This window comes from Trachurus trachurus, assembly GCF_905171665.1.
Source record: "Trachurus trachurus genome assembly, chromosome: 3".
In the NCBI taxonomy this organism is placed as follows: domain Eukaryota; kingdom Metazoa; phylum Chordata; class Actinopteri; order Carangiformes; family Carangidae; genus Trachurus; species Trachurus trachurus.
In genome coordinates, this window is record NC_139893.1 from 22,380,407 (window position 1) to 22,405,069 (window position 24,663).

The following is a 24,663-nucleotide window of genomic DNA, read 5'->3' on the forward strand; positions in this document are numbered from 1 at the left end:
AAACAAAAATGACATGTTACTCATCACATAAAGGGCTAAGTCACCAAGCACGCTTTGTAGGCTTGTGTGCCTGTCTGTATTAGACTGTTCATACAGTGGAGCCAGAAAGCTTGTGTCATTGCAGTCTTCCTATATGAAGCAAACAGCTTGTTAACTGCATACAAGACAGCTAGGAAAACACTGACCTGGGGTGTCAAGTGAGTACGCTTTACTGCCTTCGAGTATTTTAACAATCTGATGCATGAAATGAGGACTGTCTCTGCTTCTCCCTGTTTCATTAAAAAAGGGAAGAAAAAAAATCTGAAGAGCAAGTTTCTCCTTGACAGCTCAAAAACAGTGTCCTCAAGGACGTTCAACTTTCTGATGCCCCATTTACTAGCGCAACAACAATGCAAATTTATGGAAATGCAAGTGCAGGTGTGGGGGGGGAAGAAGATTTACTGTCTAAGCATCTTCACATAATGTATTGTTATCTTTAAGTGATGGCCTGCCACCCACACCTTGACAGCGGCTGCATTTGCGGAACATGGAGATTTGTGAGGAGACCTCATTTTCAGAAGCGGTGAGGTTAAAGGTCACACACGACAGAAATCACTCTTTTGTCCACGGGGAGTTAAGACCTGAAACAAATGGTTTTACCCTAAGAGTGTGTTACACAACAGAAAAAAAGTGATTTATGTTTTGTACATTTACGGTTTGCAACAGAACGAAATAAAGCTGTTTATCTGTAACTGAAAAATATCAATTTTGGTTAAGAGATTGATGATTCTGCTAAATCCCATCATGATAGAGAAAAAGCAGCTAAAGGTAGCTAGCTTGGCATGTACTGTAACTACAGTAGCAGCTAGCTTCACAAAAGCTGCCCCCTTGTTTGACTTTGGTGATGTGGTGTTTCAATCACATTTAAATCACACACTCAGGTGTAACCTATTAAATCCTGAATTAATTTTCAAGGCTATACAAATTCTAGTGTTCATACCAATAGTAGCCAGTCATTCATTCATTAGCCATACTGCATATACTTTAGGGCTAGCAGGAAGGCTGGAACCAATTCCACCTGACATTGGGCAAGGGGGGAGTACATCCTGTCTATCACAGGGCTGACATACAGTATAGAGACAAAACAACCACTCGTGCTTATATTCACGGGTAATTTAGACCCGCCAATTATCCTAATCTGCATGTCTTTCAATTGTAGGAGGAAGCAGGGGTATTCAAAGCAAACCACGACAAAGGCAGAACATGCAAACTCAACGCAGGCCCCTGGCGGAAGGCATGTCCAAACCCAGAACTTTCTTTCTGTGAGGCAACAGTGCTAACCACTGCACATCTGTGCAGACAAAGTCATTTATAATGGAAAATATCTACCAAAAAAACACATTTTGATAATAAGCACTAAGTATTCTCCTTTTGCCTACCCAGAAGATTTTCCGATGTACAATTTTCATCTTTAAAATGAAGCTTTACAAAGTACAATGGGGAGCTGTAGTGACAGATAGCCAGTTATCAGACCATACTGCAATATAAAACACCGGGCTGCAAATGAGATACTGTAAATTATTTCTAGCAAGGCAGCACTACTAGAATTCCATTTAACAGAAATAATCATATTAATCCAACAGGAGGTGTTTCGTAAAATTCACCAAGGAACTGCATCAAAATGAATAATATTCCAGAGGCAGTCAATTGGAAGTAATTACTCGACCAACTCACACAATAATGCTGAGAATTGCTCATAAAAGCATAATAAGAGCAGATTAAAGTGGTGGAAATAACTTTGCATTCATGTCAAGTTGCAGCTTGCCCGATGCCAATAGAAACTTAAATAAGAGGTGTTTAAATGACTTCAGTAGCAAACAATAATACTGATTATTTGAAGGATGGCAGGTAATACTAACATCAAGTGTCACCACAGTGCAGCAAGTCAATTTATCAGTCAAATAAAAAAAGACTTTCCTTCTTAATGGTCAGTAAATATGGGCAGAGGTTTTGTAAATAGCAGCTGTTTGTCAGTGCAACCCAAGTTGTCATGTCTAACATCTGCAGCCTCTCTGCAGAGGGAGCGAAGCACAGAGGCTGTGAGCTGAATGACAATGATAAATTCAGATGGTTGGACATAGAAACATAACCCTAGCAGGTGACATCCAAATCATTCCCGCTCTCGCTGGCAGAAATGAGCACGGCGACATTCAGAACATGAAAAACAGCTCTGCCGCCCAGCCGGAGAGATTCCTCTCAGCTTGGTTACAGCTGGCTCCACTCAGTAGGCTGCCGGTTGGGCCGCCTTCCTCCATTAGCCTGGAGGATCCATTTATCTTTTCATCACACTGCACTCCTTCAACAATACCACCATCACCTTGCCACGCATCGCACATCGGGGTGGCTTTGGCCAAGTGTAGTCCCCTCAGTGTTCCCAGTAATGAGCAATGGTTTAAAGAAGAAGGGAAGGAGAGCTAATCACATTGACTCAGGTGCGAACGATTTAAACTCCTCCTGAGCACGACGTGAGCAAAGACAGTTGAGGGATCTGAGATGAAAAGACTAGCCAATGATCAAATCACCTGCATTTAGGGCAGCAGCTCAACCTTTTTATCTCTCACCTGCAACTGTCAACTCCCCACCCCATCTAAAGCTGTGGAGTACTGTAGCAAACTGTCATACCAAGTCTCTCGTTCAAGTTATTTTTCCAATAATCTTTTAAACTACAGTGTGTTTAGTGATGGCTAGGAGATGAAAACCAGCAAGCTGTTTTATTAATCTTTTTAATAAGCAACAAGTACAATTTAAAACTTAATGCCTTCAGCACTGACCATTTTAATTATCTATTTATTGTCTTCCTTCTTAAAAATGCCTTTCTTCTGCAAACGGGTAAAGGCTGAGAAACGACCATGAACAATATGCAAAAGACTGGCCAGTGAAACTGCAAACTGAATTGTTAAACTGTGATGCACACGAAAATGGCCATTAGGAAGCAAGTTGTAGGGGGGCCCCTGCTTGCCCTCCTTCCGGCGGCACGACCTGACCTCACCTCTCATTGCAACTTATCACTATCATGAAAATTATTCTACACAAAGGAAAATGATTACATGCATCTTTTTTGTTTTTGTCCCTTTATTCTCAAAGTCTTATTTCATTATTATATACATGTATTGCTCCTTTCTCTTATTATCTATTCATTATCCCTAATATTATCATTATTTGTTTATTTTATTTTCTTTATTATTATTACTGTCACTATTACCGTATCATATACCATATTGTATATAAGTAATAGCACTCCACTTACCTCTCATCCACGCACACGCATACACACACACATACACCTAACACTACATTCATGTACAGTATCAACGTGGCATGTCTTTTCCTGTTGTTGTCTCTATTGTTTGTATGTTTGTCTATGTGGTTATATGTGCTTATAACGTTTTTGTCCCTCACGTCACCTTGTCTATCACTTCACCAATAAAAAAAATAAATAAATAAAAAAAAGGAAGCAAGTTGTAGCTACATCTAATTTTCACTTTCTCTTCTATAATTAAGAGATAGTCACTTGATTAAGTCTTAGGTAAATCTTTACTACAGTGCTTGAACAGTATAAAAACACAGTCCAATTCAAATGAAGAGGGTGTTTCTTTGCTCATGTAAGAGTAATCTACCACACAACACTGCTGGCAAATTAATATTTGGGTAAAAACCAAAAAAAATCACATCAGTGAAATTGATTTACTCCTTTGTGTGTGATGCATTGGTGAAAGTGAAGGTGCTGGTTTTTTTTTTAAACCTTTGCATAATAAAACAGGATCTCCTTTTTTTAATTTAAAAACATCATGCAGGTGTTACAGGCAAACAATTACATTTCATTAGATTATTATGTAGAGCATGCAATTGCACAGATTGCTTATGTTCCACTGTACATAAATGAACATGTTCCGTTAGTTAAATTGGTGCTGTCAAGTAATATTTGTGTGGACCACACAATTGTACCTGTTGAAATTGTGCAGAGACAGAAAACAAACACATGCACTGTGGCAGAACATTACCTAAACTTTACGGCACATTACATATTCGTTTTTCTCACCTCGTTTATATTGTTTTGAATCATTTAATTAAGTTTCTATTACTTATTTAATTTGTGCGAGTTAAAACTTATATCATAAATTACTAACTGATTTAATTTACCTCTTCCTCTTAATTTCATTTGTCTGCCTCAATGGCTCACAGTGGTCAACGTGGCCTCAACACACAGTACAAGCGAAGAAACACTGCCGCAAGTCTATTCTCACTCTAGACAATTATGTGTAATGTAATTTAAATGTAGCGTCTTAGTAAATCAGTCGCTCAACTGGAGCCAGCTGTGCTGCTGAAAGTTTAGCACATGATAAATGTTTAGCTTTCTTCTTATTAAAGATTCTCCATTGGGAGCAATCAGCTATTTAACAGCTGCATATGGAGAAGAACCAGTTTATAGCAGTGTTGTTGTTTTTTAGAGCTATATGATGCTATAAAAATGAGTCTTAAGAACAACAAACTAATGGCGTACATTGCAAACTCAGTGCTATAAGAGCATTTCAGACATCGCCAGGCTTTGTTACAGTACGGTAGATCTCCAGAACCATGAAAGCTGCCAAGACTACTGAAGTTTCATCAGAACTTCATACTAAAGAAAAGCACACAGAAACAGTAAAACTGAAGCTTAGAACTCAACCTGCAGAAGGCCTCATGTTGCAGAGTGCAGGCAGTCTGCCAGTCCTTTGAGCTGATCCAGAGCTAACTTGTAATCCCCGACCAGGGGTCTGCGTGGTGGAGGGGGCAGCAGGTTGCTACATTGCCGTCTCACAGCTGAGAAGGTGTTGAGGTGGTTATACGCTATAACACCAGCCCAGGCTTACTTGGATGATTGCCACTACCGCACAGCAGCTCTCAGCATGTCCCAGCATCCTCTCTACCAACGCTGTCATACACAGCCACCTGGGGCTGCCATCTTGACTTGTTTTGACGAGGCTGGCTGAGCAGAAGGAGGAGCAGGGGCAGATGGTACAGTTAAACTGGCAGGGGTGACGTGGTTGGCATTGAGCCGGGCATCCCTGTGAGTGTCAGACAGCGGGAAGCCACCTTAACCCAGCCGGGGCTGCCAGATCGTAATTCCCATCAACCCACTGGAGACACAGGGCTGCAGGCCATGTAGATCCGGGCCCGGTGAAGACAGCTCAGACAGCCCGGCCTCCCAGCAGCCCCTAGGTCATTGGCTAGCACTCTGCCACCCTATTAGGGATAATTTTATACGTCTTGGCTAAGTCCAGTTTCTGTGCATCTAAATTCAACAGCCTGATGTCTGTGAGAATACTAATGCGATTTTTGATGAAGAGGACGCTGAGTGAGAAGAGGGAGGGAGAGGGAACGGCAACTTTAGAGGGAAAAAAAAGAAAATTAGTATTTGTATTGAAATGATGGTGTTACATAAATCTGGAAAATGAGTACAATGGTCTATGGTCCACCAATTCTCTATGAGAATCTCTATTGTGCCTTGAGCCAAATAGAAAGTGGCAACATGCAATGACAATGCTTAATATCTATTTATGTAAGCTAGGTGTAATGTTTACCATGTTCAATACCGCATCTATAAAAATGGCTAGATAAAAAATAAATAAACAAAATGTTCACATTGCCATTTGTGTTATGTAAAAAGGTATACAGGGGATCACTAAATAATTTTGCATCATGAACCGCACTGCTAAATTTCACGGCGATCCATCAAACAGTGTTTTAGTATGTCAACTGTACCAGATGTATTCCCACACGGTGGCCTCACAGTGACCTACAGCTCTATTCATATCAAGCTGTGTTGTCTCCTTTTCATTCTGTCTATTTTTTTGAGGTGGAATGTGAGCCACAGCAGAGTCTTCATGGCGTCAAACAGAGGATGGGTGAGAGAAAAAATTTAACGGATTAATGAATTCAGCATCTATATAGGATTAGTGGAAAAGAGCAGGAAAGCAAGCGGCCTCAAGCTGTGTAGGAAGAAGTGTGAAGCTGGTTTGTATTATCACACAGGATTCAAACCAGAGGCCAGAGGAGTCCTCTCCAGTCTGAGTTAGCCAGTAATCAACTGTGAAGCCAAAAAAGGCTATGCCAATGTTTTGCTCTCTGCTGACACGACTTAATTAAAGTGCCATAGCCTTTCTTTAACTTTTTCAGATTTAATTGAATCATTAGCAGAACAGATTTAATTACAGCCATGGCCAAATGTGTTGCATTAAATTTGCACCTGGAAAACTTGGTCACACCTCAAAAGCTAAACAAAGACAGAGTAGTTTGTCAGGGGCAGGTGGAGGTGATGGAAAGGTGAGTTTATTGGAGTTGCAATAAATAACAATATAAAATTAAATAAAAATACTACACCACTGTCTTGAATCTTCACAATATGCTGTGCACAAATACAAATTCTATTGTCGTCGAAGCAAGGCAAGTTAAGCTAACACAGCATTTCAATGAAAAAGCCCTCCTCCCCAGGGATTAGCTAAAAGGTTATCTGCTGTATCACTGACCATGTATAGGCCTTTTGTTTGTGTAAGAGAAAACAATTGCTTCATGTTAGTGGCCCTGAAGGTATTTATTCAATAAGTAAAAATACTAAAAAGAAATGGGGACTGAATAGAATTGTACTGAATCAGCTTTGAATCGTAGATTTTTACCAGTATCGTTTTTGTATTTAACTGTGAAAAAAGGTGTTAAAAAAAAACAAAGAAAAGAAAAAACAAAACAAAGTAAAGCAAACAACATAAAAAAAATTAAAATTAAACCCTGATGTGGACAGTGATAATGACAGAAAAGTGTGTGTTTGTGTGTGCATGTGTAAGTGTTGCGCGACACAGTCTTGGTGACATTTATGAGAGAAGGTTCTACTGATTATCAAAGGGTTCAGTGAGTCCTAAGCTGTGATTGCTAACATCACTTCAGAGTCTTTTAGACATTTGGAGAGAGGCAAGGAGTTAGCACCTCTGAAAATTATCACTCACTCGAGCTGTCTCATCTCAGTGACTGGGAGATGAGGCTCAAATACACTTTTTTTCCCTGTGCAATGTAAAAAGCTATTTTTAAGATCAATAGCCATCTGGACTGTAAAAACCATTAAATGTCGAGTCTCAATAATACATACCGTATACACTCTGTGCTGGCTCTTTCATGGTACACTTCATTGATCGCATTTTGGATTTTGTCGCAATAATAACATACACGCAGGTTTCTCATCAATTTCTGACCATTAAAGTGCATCTATGAAATTACATGTTACATGGCACAAATTGGGGTTGTACTTTTTTTCAAACAGTGGGTAGGGAAATGTGAAAATCCATGTAATCTTTCTTACCTATTTTATTATTTTTCTTTTACAAAAACAGCCTAATTAGTCTAACAGACTAATTTAGCCCACATGTAATGACATATTACACTGTTGACATCAATAAATACTATCTCAGCATAATCACAGGACTATTAAATGCTGCCATAATTACTGACAAGACCTACACCGTTTACTATTTTTGATGTTGGTGGGTCACGTCATACAATGTTCTGCATGACAACCCATAATGATACAGCTGACAGCTCTGTGCTGCAGCTGTTGAAGCTAACGTTAATGTTGGCTTCAGAGACTCAAAGGATGCAGCATCACAGCTCTGACTCTGTGAGGTCTTCATTGGGAGCTTTTACAGAAGATAAGCTTTAAATGACATACAAATCTTGAAAGTGAAGATTTTGTTTACTCAGTTTATACATTTGCTACCTGCTAACTTAGGACATGCTAAATGGTTTCTGTAGAAAATGACTTGTCATTCCGTTTGTCACCAATGAAAGCATTTTCTGTGTTCTTTGTATAAACCTTTTTGGCCCAGTGTAAACAATTCATGTACTGACAGAAGCAGACTTCATATCCACCATAAACAGTCAAGAGTATTTTTCTTTTGTATTTTGGCATCTCTTCTGATTGGCTGACACTTTTTTCAGGTGATCAAATAAAAGAAATGTAGCAATTTTCAGGCAGAGAAACCAGAGAGCCAGAGAAACCAAATCCTACAAGACTGGATGGTGGGTCCAGGTGAGCCATGGGGCATGGCTATAAACGCTGACTGCTTTGTGTTGACATGACAAAATGACAAAAGTCCGAATGGCTTGTTTTAAGCCAGACTCTAAATTTTGTGTATTGTTATGTCATGTTGTTTAGGGTTTTATTGTAGAATTTCTTTCCCCCAACAATTTCATATTAAAGCTGGGACCTACATGAATTTTCTTCCACTGAGAACTGTGGTGATGGAAACAGACTCAAACCCCAGTGCCATCTTATCAGCCTTTCTGGATACACATGGGGAAAAAAGCTTATTTCCTTTTTCACATTATCAAAGTCAGTCTCCTCTATCTGTCTCTGTCACAGGGAAATCAGCTCACTGCCACACTCTCACGGCACCACACAGCATCAGTGTACGAGAGGCCGTAGGCTCCATCCAGAGGCCAGGCAGCGGAGCCACAGGACTGGGGAGAAAAGACACGATCCCCTAGCCCCCCCCATGACATAGTAAATAGCAATCCGGTCCGCCGAAATCCTCATCCTCTTGTCCAAACACATTTGAGGGTTTCTTGCCAGTGTTGTGTGATTGACAGTGCCTGTGTCAGAGGGCTTGGCGCTGTGTACACCGAATGTCAGGCCTCAGCCAGACAACTGTCAGTGCACAGGTTGTAGAATGAGTGGCGAGTGATGTGGGAGGATGGAAGAGGGTAGAAGTGGGTGGAGGGGAGGAGGGACCGAGACAAAGTGCTGCCTCAGGAATCAGAGAACCTCATCTGGCCTACGGGATTTGGCTGCCTCGGAGAAGTGCTGCTGCTGCTGCAGCGCTCTCAGGCACTGTCAGACACACAGCTAGCTACCACTGTGAGAGAGGAGCATGATGACACTGCATGTTCAACCCCTACACCGCAACTTGAAAGCTCTCCAGCATCTTGGCTATGAGGACGGAGCGCCACAGACGAGCTCCCCCACACCGCCTAAAACCAATCCTTCACCAAGATGAAAGCAACTATTTTTAGCTGCTCTGTCAGCTAAGGTAAAGAAAATGTTGTCTCGCCTTGATCATTTTTTCCCCCCTTTGGTAGTACAACACTCAAGAGATCAAAAGCAACGTCAGAAAAGCAAAGGCAGCAAGGTGAGAATGCAGTGAACTGTCGGTGGGAGGTTTGAACTTGAGGCAGCAGGAGAGAGCTCGGTGTTGCAGACGCTATCGATCCAGTCACGCCGGTTGACATGGACTCTCTTGAGACTGAATGTCCTGTACAGCAGATTAACTGAGGCCATTATTCCTGTGGCTCACCACGACCCACAGCCACCCACCACAGACGTAAAGATCCCTTGCATAGCCCGGCCACTCGTCTGAACGGGCCTCGAGGTGAAGGCCCGCTTCTCCCTTAGTACAGCTTTCATGCCTAATTTCTCATCTCTCTCATCCTCCCTCTTCCCCCATCGTTATCTACTGTAGCCTATGTCTCACAGTTTCTATTTCTGAATTCCTCATTCTGTCTGTCTTCCTTCACAGCCAATTTCTCTCTTTTCCACTCAGTTTCCAGGCTTGGTTTGAGCCACTTTCTTTATCTCTGCCACTCATTTGACCCAATGTCTTTTTTCATCCTCATTTCTCTCACTCACTCACTCTTACAATCATGTATCCTTAGTCAAAGACAGATCTCTCAAATCACAGGACAGAGCTTCATGTCAAATGCATTATTATACAATGTTGATGCAAAGGATGTCAGTGTACTATGGAGCCAGGCATCACTCTCACACCAATTAGTTAGGACACTGACTGAGTAAAGCAAGAAACATAATTAAGACTTAAGAAACACTGAGAAACACCCACACCCACACACACACACACACACACACACAAATCCTGTCAGTTTACTTTCATCTATTAATTCAGCCCTAAAGATGTATTAAATGATTCTGGGGCCAAATTCAGGTAGAAAATGTCAAAAGCAAAGAGCATGCTAAATACTTTCAATAATTCAAAACTAAGTAATTGTAAGCAATATTTAAAAAATTTAAGCAATATATTTTTCCCCGATTTTAGCCTTTACTTTAACCATTACAGTCTTGGTGATGGATGGTCACATCCACATAAAAATGTAAGTATTAATAAACATCTTTAGAGGAAATAACTATTTTCTCTAAGCATACTAAAATAGAAGTAAATAATTTCATGTTTAATTATTCTATAAATGGGGATATCCCAGTTGACCCGCTCATTTTCATTAAAAATATGTGATCGGTAGATCTTATTAATGCCTCTAGTCACCAATTACTTGTGGTCAATACTCTAGTGTCTGTAACGGCCTACTGAAACTTTAACAAAATGTGTGAGACTGATATTATATAGGGCATGAGCAATTCACGCCTAACATTATCATTATCAGCCAGGATCAGCTACAACAAAGACATAAAATTTCCATATTTTGTCTGTATGAGCAAACATGTCACTCCGTACAACGTGTGGCTCTCTCATGCCACTTTAATATAGTTTTTGGACAACTTGCAAAAGATAGAATATTATCAGACTTTTCCTCTAAGGGCCTGATATACACCAAAATGGATTCAGACAGCACAAACAGCAGAGCAGACATCAGAAATTCGTCATGCTGACCCTCCTGGCTATGCAGACACAACGCAGAATTTGAGCTTTATGTATTGGATTGGACATGTCTTTTAGTGAGTCAACAGCCTGTAGGCAGGCCCTTTGGCTCGTCTGTTTGACAGAGCACCATTGTTGCTTTTCTATATGTTGTATCATCAGCCAATCTAATCTCTGCATGACCACAGCCAGTATAGACGAGAACGTGGACTTATGCACTCCATTCACAGGCGGCGCGGGTCCCAGTGGTTGTGCTGTGGCAGATAGTCGGCCGGTGAGCAGTGGAGCGTTTTTCCCTTTGGTCCACACAGCCAGCAGATACCATGCTCCATGACACCACTATCAGAGGGTGGCAAGCCTCCCCGTTTATGTTTACAGTGAGATTAGCCACATGCACATCCAAGCAACCGAGCATGAGGACCGAATGTAAATTTGAGCTCACTATGAATTTATGAATGTGCTGATTCAATTTGAACTGCTTGTTTGCTCTCCCAAACCACCACATCTGGAAAATAAGCCTTACTATATGCCCCGTTAAACTGGTGGTGTTTTTTTTTCTCTTCATGAAAAAGTCCTTCTGTAACCCCCTCTTCTCCCAGGATGTAGGACCAAGCAATGTGCATTATCAAACATCAGAACTACTGCAGCAGCACAGCAGCTGGCACAGCAACAAAAGCCCATGGTTGGTTTCCCACACTAAGGAGTGATTTCATGTGGTGCATTGTGGGTGGCGAGGTTTTAAAAAAAATGGCGGGGGCGGTCTACTACTAAATCTAATGTTAGAGGGAGATCCTGAAGTACACTTCACCTCCCCATCAGCTATCTCCCACAGTCACAGGGCTTCAGCCCCGGCAGAGCGGAGCGGCAGGCCAGTCTGTGGGAGGGAATCAGGTCCACACAACCTTGAGCCACAGAGCAACGCCAACTTCCAATTTAACACACTCAGAAAGCAGGAAAGCGCCCACACAGAGCACAGTGGGCAGGAACCGTTAGAGAGGCATCTCGGCTGAATTACTGTTGATTCAATGATGAATTCTAGGAGGAGGTCCTCCTCCAGAGCAATGCTAAATTGAGAAAGGACAGGAAAGGGAGAAACAAACAGCATGTGCATTTCTTAGAGATCAAAAGTCCTGCAATGTCTCCCACAGAAGTGAAACACTGACGGAAGCCAACATTAATGGCTTCATTATTACGCTTCTACAAACAGCTGAACAGCTATTTTAATGTACTCTGTGCTGCTATAATTTTAGACATCCAAATGCACAGATAAAAATGTTTTCCTCTTGGGAGAGATTAGTCATAGATTTTACAGAACAGTAGCCATCGTAGTGGATATGTTTTAATGACGTTTTTCAGTGTTTTCTATTCCCCAACATTTACTCTGTGGGCATTAATTAAGGTTTTAATTTCAGCAAATGCAATTATCTTTTTTTTTTTATATGCATAAAAAAACTTTAAACTATCAAAACTAGACTTAGGTAGGTAGTGACACTGTGTACTGTACCTCAAAAGCTGCTTTATCATAAAATGGCATGACAAGGCTTTGTTCACATCTTTAGTCACACATGGTGAATGAACATCAATATTATAAACATGCACAGAGACAGCCTAAAAGAGCTCCAGTAAATGTAGGTGTGTTAGTTGTTATTTATTTATTTTTAGAAAATATGATCATGATTAACAGCAGCAGAGTACTTCATATACTGTTAAATATATTCACCCTAAGAGCTTCTCAGCACAGCTGAGCATTTCCTTCCTCCTTAATTTTACCAGTCTGTCTGGGTTTGAATATGGCAACTCTCCAGACCGTCCACTACCACAGTCATCTTGTTTCATACAGCCATTATGTTTTATGCTATTATCAGGCTATTTTTAACATCACTTTGACAGGGGTTAACTCATCTTTCTTTTCTTTGAGATTAGGTAAAAGGAAACATTTCATACACACTTAGAAATTCACCTGTCTATATTAGTTGGGCTAACATCTAAATTGCAGATCTTGTGTCATTGAAAAAAAGGTTAAAAGTTCAGCCCTGCCAGAGGCAGATGAGTCAAGACAGCACTGTGCGTGGATGAGATGACCTCCAGCTTTACTCTGCACCCTGCCTGCTTTCTCTGCATAAAAGCAACAGCTAACCGCCTTGAGTGAGAAGGTTTGATGCTTGACACAGACAGTATATCAGGGTTTAGCATTCATTTACACCTCAAAGATCATTGCTCTATTTTTTCATATGCCCGTGGAAGAGCCAGGTAAAACATTACAGAGGCTCCAGGTGTCATCTAGGTAAATGCTTCCTCTTGTAGTCAGCCTATTCACTTCTGGCAGTGGCCACTGCCAGAAGTGAATAGGCTACCTGAAAACCGGAGAGAGTAACTTTTTAAAAAATGGCGGGAAAAAGGAAGACTGTTTTATAAAGGAAGAAAAAGTAGGGAGTTTAAACCTTGACAAGGTAAACAGAGAATAATCAAACTTCTAATTAAAGGTGGTCTCAGGCTAGCTGGCCAACTGACCCGAGTATAAAAATGACATTTAAGAAAAAAAGAAAGAAAAAACACGTAGCTGGGAAGATTTAATGAGAGAGACTCTCTCCACTTCCCTCTCCCTGTGGGGAGTGACCTTTCAGACTCCCCGGTGACAACGCTCCCTCCAGATTTATTGGGCTTCTCCCTCGGCTGCACTGGAATGAAGAGGAGAGTTGCCTCACTATCCAGACGCTGACCTTTAATTTGACACAGGCGGGGACAAGCATGGCGCACAACGCCAGGCCAACCAGCAGCATCAAATAGAAAACTGGACCCGGCGGTGGCAGGAACGAGTTGAAAGCTGAAGACCTTGTAGCGGAGCCTTTGTGGATAGACTTAATTTGCATATGGAGCTTTGTGTGCCAGTTAAATGTGTGTGAGGTGAACTCAGGGTATTCGTACCCAGACATTTTGAGGGATCAAAGGGAGTAGCAGAACAGGAAGTGATTGCTGAAATGAAACTGGTAGGTGTCAACCTAGTTAGCAGTCAGCTATTTTTGTGAGTGTTTGTCACACTTGAGTTCTGTATTTTGGCTAAATACGTTCCTTGGTATCTCTCCAAGATTAAATGACAAGATTGATACCTCTTCTACGTTGTTGTTACGTAAAAAACATCAGCCAGTTAACTTAGCTTAAAACAAAGATGAGAAACTGGGGGAAATAGATAAGTAGAAAAAAAATTTGGTCTACAACTCTAAGCTTACTCATAGACATTTTACAATTTATTCGTGAAGAAAAGAAGAAAGAAACTAAATACATCTTTGTCAGAGACCTTTAAAGTTGCTGCATGACAGCAGGCAAGATCCACTACAAAAATTAAACCTACACTGAAGTCAATCCCCATGGACTCCCATGTTAAAATGTTCAACTTAACAGCATCTTTATTTACAGTCTATGGCAGGCAGGTCTTTAACCTTTAGAGAGACAGGCTAATTATTTCACCCCTTCCTCTCATCTTTATGCAATGCTAATCTAATTACCGATGTCAGAATGTCACAATAAAGGAGGAGGAGGATGAAACACACTGCTCCACGTCCACAACTTCTACCAAGTACTTAAAAAAATTTAAAAATGTAGAAATACTCAATACATTTAGAGGCCACACCCATTTTCTAAAGATAACACTGGAGTCTCAAAAGATGGAGTGGTTGTCTTGTCTGTAATAGTTAGATTCCTAGTTGGACCCCAGAGCCTCTGGAGTGTGTGTTGATAGCAAGAAAGTAAACGCCAATCTGCTGCACCATTAGTATGTACATGAGATATACATGTACAATGCTTTGTGTGGTTGATTGACTAGAAACACTGTATATAAATGGAGTCCATTTACCTGCACTATACAGATTCTTTCCTCGTGTTCTATATGAGCCTTATTTCCTTATTGTCTTATTCAGGCCAATATGGTCTGCCTTTCAGGGCTAAGCCACACACACAGACTGCCGGTTTCCAGTGAAGTGGGTCTGGATACATCAAGGGTGAAAGATCAAGTGCACATATGGTTAGCATCGGGAAAATGTATGTGGATGTTGTCACGCCACTGAAAATGAAGGTGGTGCATTTTAACCTGCTGGGACACAATCCAGTCCAGTGTGGCCAAATGTCCTTCTCTGCCTAAATACAACAAGGTCACCTGTATAACGGAAACTGTTACACACCAACAATTTAGAAAGAACTACAGTATAGTACGTAACAAACAATGTAAAATATTCGATTTCTAACACACAGACAGTTGAGCCCAAGCAACTAAAGATCTTCAAAAGTACTCTGCCATAACAGCTACTGAAGGAGACTTTTATGGTTTAACACAGTATTTGGTCTGGTTGTTTTACCTTTTTATTTCTTGGAATGAAAAGAGCAAGAGGTGCGTAGTTCACACGTTCACAGAATGATCAGTTTTTCTGTTCATAACTGAATATAATACAGTAAGTATTTTTTTATGTGACTAAAAGCCTAAACCTATTTCAGCACTTTTTATTGCTTCATTGAACAACATTTTACATCATGTTCCCATGTTACAAAGGGGAAAATAAAACTATTACTTTTCATTACAGACACACTGGCTGCAATTTTCTTGACCAATTCCTGTTTTCTTTCTAAAATCTATAACTGACAGAGACACAATCATTTTGTAGCTTTTATTTAATGAACAACTCCATTTTATGTTAAAGAAAAGAAATTGACTCTTTTTTGATTATCAGCCAATCAATCAGCATCTCTACTGTTTACAGTGTATCCACTCCAGACTCTTAGTTAGTTCAGTTGCCAGTGATGTTGTAGTCTTCATAAACTCGTTCATTTTATTGCAGATTAGGGGTTGCACAGACTAGTCGACTTTACTGCTCCACAATAATGTTTTGAGCATGACGTCGACTAGTCGCTGTCCACATGATTTTGGCAGTACAAGAGAAGAGCTGCTTGAAACAACAGCTGAGTTCGCTGAATGAAACTAATCTGTCACCCTAATTGATTTAAATTGTCTTCTATTGCTGAATGCATGGCCTTGGTAAACTTGGTTATAAATTTTATTCTAGGTGAGGGTGTCCAAAGTGAGGACGTGGATGATCCTGAGGGAGAGCCAGTAGTGGTGCAATGGATCAGTCAATCCATGATCGATCTCCACGAATCGGCACGCGAGTGTTCCGCAGATCTTTGATGAACAAAAAAAGTTGTGCATGTAGTGTGGTAACACTAGCGCCCCGCTTTTCACTGAAAAAAAAAAAACATTCGTGCACCACCGCAACAATTTAACAATTAAACAAACAAAAAAAACTCGGCTCTTATAGGCAGCTTTATGCCGCGCACAACAACTAACAACAACCAACCAACCAGGATCGAAAAACAAAAACTGTGACTGAGCAGGACTGTGATGGTGAGGAGGCCTGTGTGTCGTTTTCCTCCCTAATTGTTTAACAGACAGTGGGCTACAGTATTTTCTTTGGCACTTATACTGTATAGGAGTGTATGTTACAAAAAAAACATGATTTACAGCTTGTTGTTTATATACCTGCTGTTCTGTGCACGAATTTCTGTGCATGAGCTGTCTGTCAGTGAATTGCAAAGCATTTCCCTCCTCCTGTGATTTTAGTTATGATGGGAAAAATATGAATGACATCATCAGCGACTAGTCGACGTTGACTCAACTTTCATAACATTAGAGTCGACTTGTCATGCAGCCCCTATCACAGATGTTACCGTCTACCCTCATACTTCCTTTATTGGTTCTTTGATGCTCAAATACAGCATGCAGCTTAATATACTTAAGCACTTGTGCCCACAAGTAATCTGTAATATGACTTAAGTGTCATGTAATGGGGAAAAAAAACCTGGCAAACATGGCTCCTACTCGAGCCTAATTTGTCTGGCCAAACTACTTCTCCTCCATGATCCCATAATGCAGCAGAAAATACTGGAAAACTAAAAGTAAATTATTTCATTTCATTTTGTGCTCTAAAACTAAAATCTAGAAGTCCAAGGGAACGATTTGTCCTTGTTGAGCAGAGGTTGGACATGAATGAAATAAAACATGAGCTACAAGAAAAGACAAGGCCATTTACACAGAAGTCGTTGATGCAACTGTAAATTTACTATATGGTCATTCTCTGCAGTGACAGTTTGTTCTTTTAATGTCTCCTAATGGTTCTTAAGAGGTTCAAGGCTGTTTCATCAGTTCGTCCATGCAGCCACAACAACTGGTGAGATGGGAATTGCTACAGAGTCTTAGGTGCCACTGAGACAAACATGGTAATATGTTTACTTGATGAGTGGTCTTTTTTAAGCCAGATATCCCACAGAGATCTTAAATTGCTCAGCTGGAAAAAAAAAAATCATAAATTTGATAACTTAGTTGCAAACTTGGACCAGTAATTGACACTTAAAGGTTAAAGTGACAAAACACATTATATAGAAAATTTGAAAGTTCTTCTAATGTTTGAGCAAATTAACATGCACTGCCTAACAGCAATACACAGTGGTTGAGATGAAGCAGAAAGATAATATACGATGCCAGAGAAATAATTAAAGCCAGCCAGCCAGCCTCTTCTTTCCAGTTATTTTCCTTATAAACTTGTATTCCCTCCTCAGTCACATCGCGACCATCCATCATCCATTTTGACCTTATATGTCAACTGGCTTTGTGCAGTGACCTCTGACTCTGGCCACTGTCTACTGCTCCGTCATTCATTGAGTGTGGCTTTACTGTCACACTAACTGAAAACCACTCGGCATCAGCAAAATGTCTAATGTAAATATTATAGCAGTTTGATGATCTCCTGTCATAATATTTCAGCTGATATTCATTTATCTTGATTGTCAGAAAATGCAATGTTCTGTTTTGTTAAATACATTGGCTGCTATTTGATAAATACAGTTCAGTTGTTGTGACTTCTATCATCAGTGTCCTACCTTTTCTTCTTTTTTTTTCAAATTGTTTGTCAGAAGGTCCAATAAAGACTCAAATGAAGACTTTCAAAGAACTAGGATTTTCTGTCAATAATTTGATAGTTCAGGCTTTAAGGGTATAAATCTCTCCATCTCCTTTATTTATCAATATCATTCTGATCAGAATGCAACATCCTTTATTGTACACTGCAATTAGGTTTATTCTAGCCTCTAATATTATGTAGTGGGTGCAGCGAGAGGGCACCTAAAGATTATAGGACTGATGCTTTGATAAGAGTTGCTAGGAAAATACAGACGACCACAAAAAGGGATATATATATATATATATATATATATATATATATATATAGCTGTCTTCACTTCTCATGAACCAGATTGATGTTTCCATCAAAATCCAGCCAGTGGAGCCACAGTATGAACTTTTGATTTACTGTGGGTGCTGTCAAACAGACATAGGAAATAGTAGGCTCCTCATTTCAAGCCTGCAAATATGGATTTTGGAAGCTGAAATGACAACTGTCACAAGATTTTATCAGTTGTTGCTATATGAAGATAGCAACAGTAGTAGAGTTAGGGAGAAAATAGTTTTTGTTATTATTAGCGCATATGCTCATGCATGTTGAGCAACAAGAAGTCATATTTTTTTTTTGGGGGGGGGGTTTAAAAAATGGTTACTCTATCTTTCTTTACATAGTATCACTTTCACTTAAGTCTCATGCACACAGGTCACACAATGCACGAGCCAGCTGTGCATAGCTCCAGTTGCTAACCTAAGATTGGACAATCACTGGGGAGGGGTTAAGTGAATGTGATGTCAAGTTATGAAACACAATACGTAATGAAATACATAGAGTAGCATTGCCTATGACATGTAATTAACAAACGGCAGAAGAACATTAATTGAAAAGGGGGGTTGGTGTTAATTACAGTCATCAGGTTTGCAGCACTTGGGATCAGTGATATATTTATACTGTGGGACTGAGTCTATAATGGACTGAACATTTGATGAGGAGAACAGCTTCATTTCTCCTCACAAAGGAACAACCAGTTGAGCGACTGATGGGCCCGGCTTTAACCAGACCTGGCTGACATAGCCATCAATGAGGTCAGCCTTGTGAGGCTAAGCTTAGGCATAATAATTAATCTTCTTTGATATCATTATCCTCAGCGTCACCTAGCAACCGTCCACTTACATTAACGCAACCTTAAAAAAGGGGCCTGTCATGGAACGTCTGCGGTGGGGGCCGCTGAGTAGTGAGATCCACTGAAACTCACCCAGTGGACCTTTTCTATTTGTACAGCAGCAGCTTTTGCACAAATCCTAAGTAAATGCTGTGTGTTGAGAGGAAGCAAGTGGGGGAAAAAAAACTGAAAACAGGGCACCCTTTACACCCATTCATCCGATTCAAATATCTTTACGTGTTTTGTACCATATAAAGCACAGTACATCTGCACAGCAATTATGTTCAAGAAGATGGGAGGAAGAGGTGAGAGGGTTACAATCACTTATTTGTTTTCAGTCCTTTGAAAGCAAACCCACCTCTAGGACAGAAAATTAAAGGAACAAACAAACATCATACAAAAGTGTGTGCACCCAGGGATGTGCACAAAAATTCAGACACCAGAAAGGCACAACATAAATTAGCCCATAAAGCATGATTAAGTTCTAAGATGACAAATACCCTGTGTTAGTGTATCATACTTCTTATTCTCTCTCTCTCTCATGCACACACATACAAGCACACGCACACACACGGTGCAGGCTGCACAACAGCAGTCACCCGCAAGAGAAAAGAGAGACCAAGCTGCCTTTCAGTCGACAACTGGAAATTGCAAATGGCACTGTGTTCAGGTAAAAGACTGTCACTGAGTTCCTCGCCATGTTTACTGCTGGAAAATTGGGGAATAACAGGCTGTCATACAGTGACACATCAGCCTTTGTTAAAGAAATTACTTTGGTCTTCGCCCAGCTCTCTGATGCTCGGCCTCCTGCACAAATTGTCCATTTGGCGAGTGCACAGTAAATGGAAGTGCGTCTTCTGCATGTTGCTCTACTGAAGCACAAAGAAGCGGGGCAGATAGGAATCCAATTATCCAAGGCAAATAATGGATGTCTCATTTAAGATGTGTGGCTGTTGCGACAGTAATAGCAACGCCACAATTTCCCAGTAGTCAGCCTCTATCAACTGCATCAACTTCTATTCAACACTAACTTACCTTTAGCCATATACTACAGGCTGTCAAGCATCACAGATTATAATAAATCTTTTGAGGGTGCAGGAAACATGGTTGTCAAAGATAGAATATTTACTCACATGTAGCGTAGGTGTGGGTTCTGAGCGAAAGCTCGAGCCTGGATCACCCGCAGGCTGCAATTCATGATAGTTCTGAAACCAGGAATGATAAAATAAAGATGAAATAGTGAAGAAACCAGCAAAACAAAAACATTTCTTTTCTTCATAGCACAGGCACCTACAAATACGTGTCCACAGTATCACATTGAAATGATTACGTAACAACATCAAGGACATTTTGAATATATTCTCTGTCATTTCCTTTTTCTTGACGCATTTTATTCTGCTTGTTCTTCTCTGCTCCTTTGAAAATGTTTTACCATTTAACTGCTGATAAAATAATAAAAATGGCTCTTATACAATGAGTCGCAATTATCTGCCCGCTCAGTCCTTCAACCTCAAAATTTGATAAAACATTTGTGAACTTGCATGTCTGTAGAGCGTGTGAAATCTGGGCGTTCCCTTTCTGTATTAACTTGTACAGGGTGAAATAACTATGAAATTAACTTAATCCACATTTTGCTGGAGACCCCATGGAATCCACAGAGGGACTCCTGGAAATCCCAGTGCCCCAGTTTGGAAACCTCTGTTCTGGGCGACAACAGTAATGACTTCTAATCTTGTAATCACAGATGTCTCTCTCCAAAGAAGTCATTGACATCATCAGCGAGCGCCTCATAACGCAGCGTGCTGATTATACCCAGCTGTTGGTGCCAATTACCTTCTAGATGTCGGATCACACTACTGTGGTGTTTGACTGGGATGTTCCCAAAAGTTCCCATAGTGGGGGTCTGGGACCTCCAAGGGTCCTCAAGAAGGTTTGGGGGGGTCCTTGGGAAACCCTCTAATGGCTTCCTCAGAAAAATTAACAACAATAATTTCACTCCCCAGAAATGATCACAACAACATTCAAGGATGTGTGTTGAGCTTTGGTTATACTCCTCCCAGCAGTGCTTCTACAACAGTAATGACAATTATCCACACAATCATCTCTGCAAACAGCAGTGATTTAATTGTTGCTGCGTTTATTGTGAGGACGAATCAAAATACATTTGGCAAAAGGAGAAAGAGCAATCATTATTTTGTCATCTTTGTTTCACTGAATTTGCCAAACAGGGGCAGGCTACAGCATTTCATCATTACCACCACACGTCCACCACATAAAAACATGTACCACTTACTAGAATATGTAGATTTTAGTTAGAAAATAGCAGTTAAAATTTGATTAAATACTATGTTAGCACAGTGATGCACCAAAATAATGGGATATGTCTGGTTACAGTCTGCATTTTCAATAAATCCCACAAAGTGACCAAATACTATTCCCTTGTTACCATGACCACACATCTCATAACTGATTGTGATTTATTCCCACACACAGCATCCTGCTGCTGTAAAATCTCACTCGAGCACTTAATGTGTTAATCTGCAGCTGAAAACAGGCTGCAATTAATGCTCCAGAGTAGAATTATGATCATAATAAATCATAATAAGATCATATATGTGACTTGCTTTTAAAGGTAATTATTAATGTTCTCAGTATGAACCAGTAATATTGGAGTCACAAAAATTGTACCTTTAATATCATATTTTTATTGCACGTCGTATATTGGTGTGTATAGTTATACTTTTATAATATCTGTAGTGATTTTTATTATACACTTATTATTGCATATTATTTCTGCCTTGCTTTATCTGTCTCATCATTAGTTTTACCTTTAAAGGAACTAGATATAGTAAACCTCATGAAAGCACCACAACGAGTGAGGTGATGCAGTGACTGTCGCCTCACAGCGAAACAGTTCTGGTCTGAACTTTTCTGTGTGGATTTTGCATGTTGTTTTCACCAACAGTCCAAAAATGTGCAGATGACTCTTCATTCCCCATCAGTGTAAATATGAGTATGTGAGGTTTTTTGTCTGTCGGCCCTGTGACAGACTGGCAACCTGCCTACGTTGTACCCTGCCCGCATTTGATGTCAGCTAGGATTGGTTCGACCTTCCCTATGCCTCTCTAAGGAAAACCATTGCAGCTAATGGATGGATGGATGGGTGCCGCATATTAAAAGAATCTAACAAAAGCCAGGTGAGGCATGCAGTCAGCTTCTTATTCTGGAGATGTACAGTTATATAACATATTTAATATGTCCGTTTTGTTTTTTTCATTTCATTCAAATTCAGACAGGGGGGTAAACTGTGAAATAGGGTTATGCAAGGCATCCTAGAGTAACTTTTTCTCACTCATCCCTCCATACTGCTAACAGCCCCACAAGACAGCATCACACAAGGTAACAGCCTTTCCTGGGAAGAGGTGGTGGTAATGAGAAAAATGCTAATTTAGTGGTGGAGATATTGCACTTGGCCTCCCTGATGAGGGATCAAGGGGATCAGGGGAGAGGCCAGCTCTGACTTTGGAGGGCAGAGGAGAATATGGTTGTCTGCGGAGGGAGGAGAAAAAAAGTGAGGAGGAAGAGGAGGTCACAGGCAGTGCCTGAGGGAGGAGCAGCCGGGGCGAGAGGAATGTAAAGGATGTGGCCTCATCGTGCAGGGTAGCAAAGCAGGAAAGGAGCGTAACATTGCTTTAAGAAGTGAAGAAAAAAAGTCACAACGCTACAGCAGGGGCCCCTAATTCAATTTTCCCTGCTGCTTTTTTAGCGTTATTTGATCAGCAGCTAAGCAAAGCAAAGAGGATGTTCCACCGGCGTGTGACTTTCAAGAATTAAAAGCTTGTTTAAACATCAGCTTGTTTTAGGATCAGAAACACACCCTTTACTCACGCCTCTATGCTCTTATGAGAATCTGTCTGGACTTAATCACATTCAGATGAGTGTGGACGTTAGATCCCAGTACAATACTGGTAATGCTGCAACTACAGTCACTTGTGCTCTCGTCTCTTCGTGAAACCGATTGGCCTCTGCAGAGGCGACTGGAAAACTGGGATTAACAGTGGTACAGGTTCCACTGTCCCTGATCTGAAACACATAAAGCCTAAAAAAACAGTCAAGTGTCTGTGACTGCGTCTGTCTCCCCCAACTCCCCACCAGTTAACAGCATCAACACTCACAGTCTCTGTAGTCCAGTGTAGAGCTCCATATCGACGTCTCTCAGAGTCTGCAATTCTGTCCAGTTCTCTATGTGTCTGTAAACAGAGGAAAAGAGAATCATAAATAAGAGGTTCCTGTTCATCTGAGGAGAAAGGAAAACAAAACCAGGAGACATGACGGAAGAAAACTCTCTTTTTTTTCCCAATCCCAAATTGGAAAATAACTGGCTGTGTGTTGTCAAACTTTTTGAATCCATATTCATTTAAACTGCAATTATTGGAACAGTTCTGACAGAGCGCTCTCTGCTGCCCTCTGATAGATTTAATTGCCAAGAGGCAGCTTCTGAAGCTTAATCTATGTGAAGGGAAGTTTGAGGGGACCAAATAAATACTGCAGATGACTTTACTTCGACTAATACTATCAGACTCCCTGGGAAAACTCTTTCTGTGAGATGGGATAAAAGAAGTGAAGCTGGCATCTTTAAATTAGCTTTAGGGAAAAGAGCATCTGTAAATGATTTGTTTGTTTTGGTTTGGAAATGAAATAGGCAAGACGCACACATGCACACACAAGGCACACCCATTTCAATTAAGCCTGCAGGGATATGAGAAGATGTAGCAGAGGACAAGGCAAAGGCTTTATTGCTTTGTTTTGGAAAAGTTAAATATGATTAAATGCTAAAGGGAATTTCATCCTAAATGTCAAATTTCAAATCAATGCACAACAACCGGCGAGAAACATGAGACATCTCATTTGAAAGGTGTTGTATGCACATGCAGTTTTAAAACATACAGTATATAGAGATTCATGCACATATATATTTTATTATAAAGGCCGGTCCTGCAGCCTGAGCCAAATACTTGAATTGCACTCAGATTTCATCACTTAGCACAAGTTCTATGGCCAGATAACCGTGTGTGATTTATGACGGCAGGAAAAAACATTTCTGTGATTGTTTTTTTGTTTTTTTATTCTTTGGCTCTTGTGCATCTGGTGCAAAGAGATGAAGCAGGAGCACCTGAGACATTTGGTTTATTTGAGCACTGCACTCTGGGCGCATCACCTGTGTCTGGTGGAGAGGAGGATACGGGTCGGCCAAATGTAACCAGCATAACCAGATCCCTGCTGTGCATGACTTTATTAGTGGCTACTGGCCTGCCTTTTCTCCATGAAGGTTGGCAGGCAGGAGAACATCATAACGCTGTCTCTGAAAGCCCCCCATCCCACCCCTGCCTCCCCAAAAAAGGAGTTATAAAATTCTGACTACATTGAGAATACCATCAGTAGTTTTGTTTGTGATGTGAGCTGAGGCAGAGAAAACTCAGCGTGGATCTGCCAAATGGTTTGTGATATCCAAACTAAGTGCAAACAACATTTGTGCAGGGACACCGGTTTTTGCATTGGGTTTGTTGCTTTAATCCAAACCAGATTTGATTGTTCCCTCCCTCTGCTGGCCTGCTTTCATATTAGTTTACTGCTGCACTGATACACATTTGCTTGCATAGTCATCTTGTCAACAGAAAGCTTCTGTTTTCCCACAGTTTCTAGGAAACAACGTTGGCACCCAATTAACAACTGTCACTTCAAGTGTGTACAAATAATATAATGAAATATGTACACACACAATTTCCATTACAAATCATATTGCAGCCTGATAATGCACCTGCACTTGTTACTGACAAAACACCATGAGATGAATAGCCTCTGCACTTAAGCTTAGTTTAGTTTACATGCAATA

General features: G+C 40.6%; 1 protein-coding gene across 1 annotated transcript in view; it reads right to left on the bottom strand.

Moving 5' to 3' along the window:
* Positions 1-24,663, bottom strand: part of ntrk3b (neurotrophic tyrosine kinase, receptor, type 3b) — a gene marked incomplete at both ends in the record, with an annotated part of 175,015 nt that overhangs the window by 119,340 nt on the left and 31,012 nt on the right. Inside the window, 2 exons of the mRNA XM_083969282.1 lie at positions 19,904-19,975; positions 22,946-23,020. Coding sequence (XP_083825408.1) covers positions 19,904-19,975; positions 22,946-23,020 — 147 coding nt within the window. The remainder of the gene's footprint in view (positions 1-19,903; positions 19,976-22,945; positions 23,021-24,663) is intronic.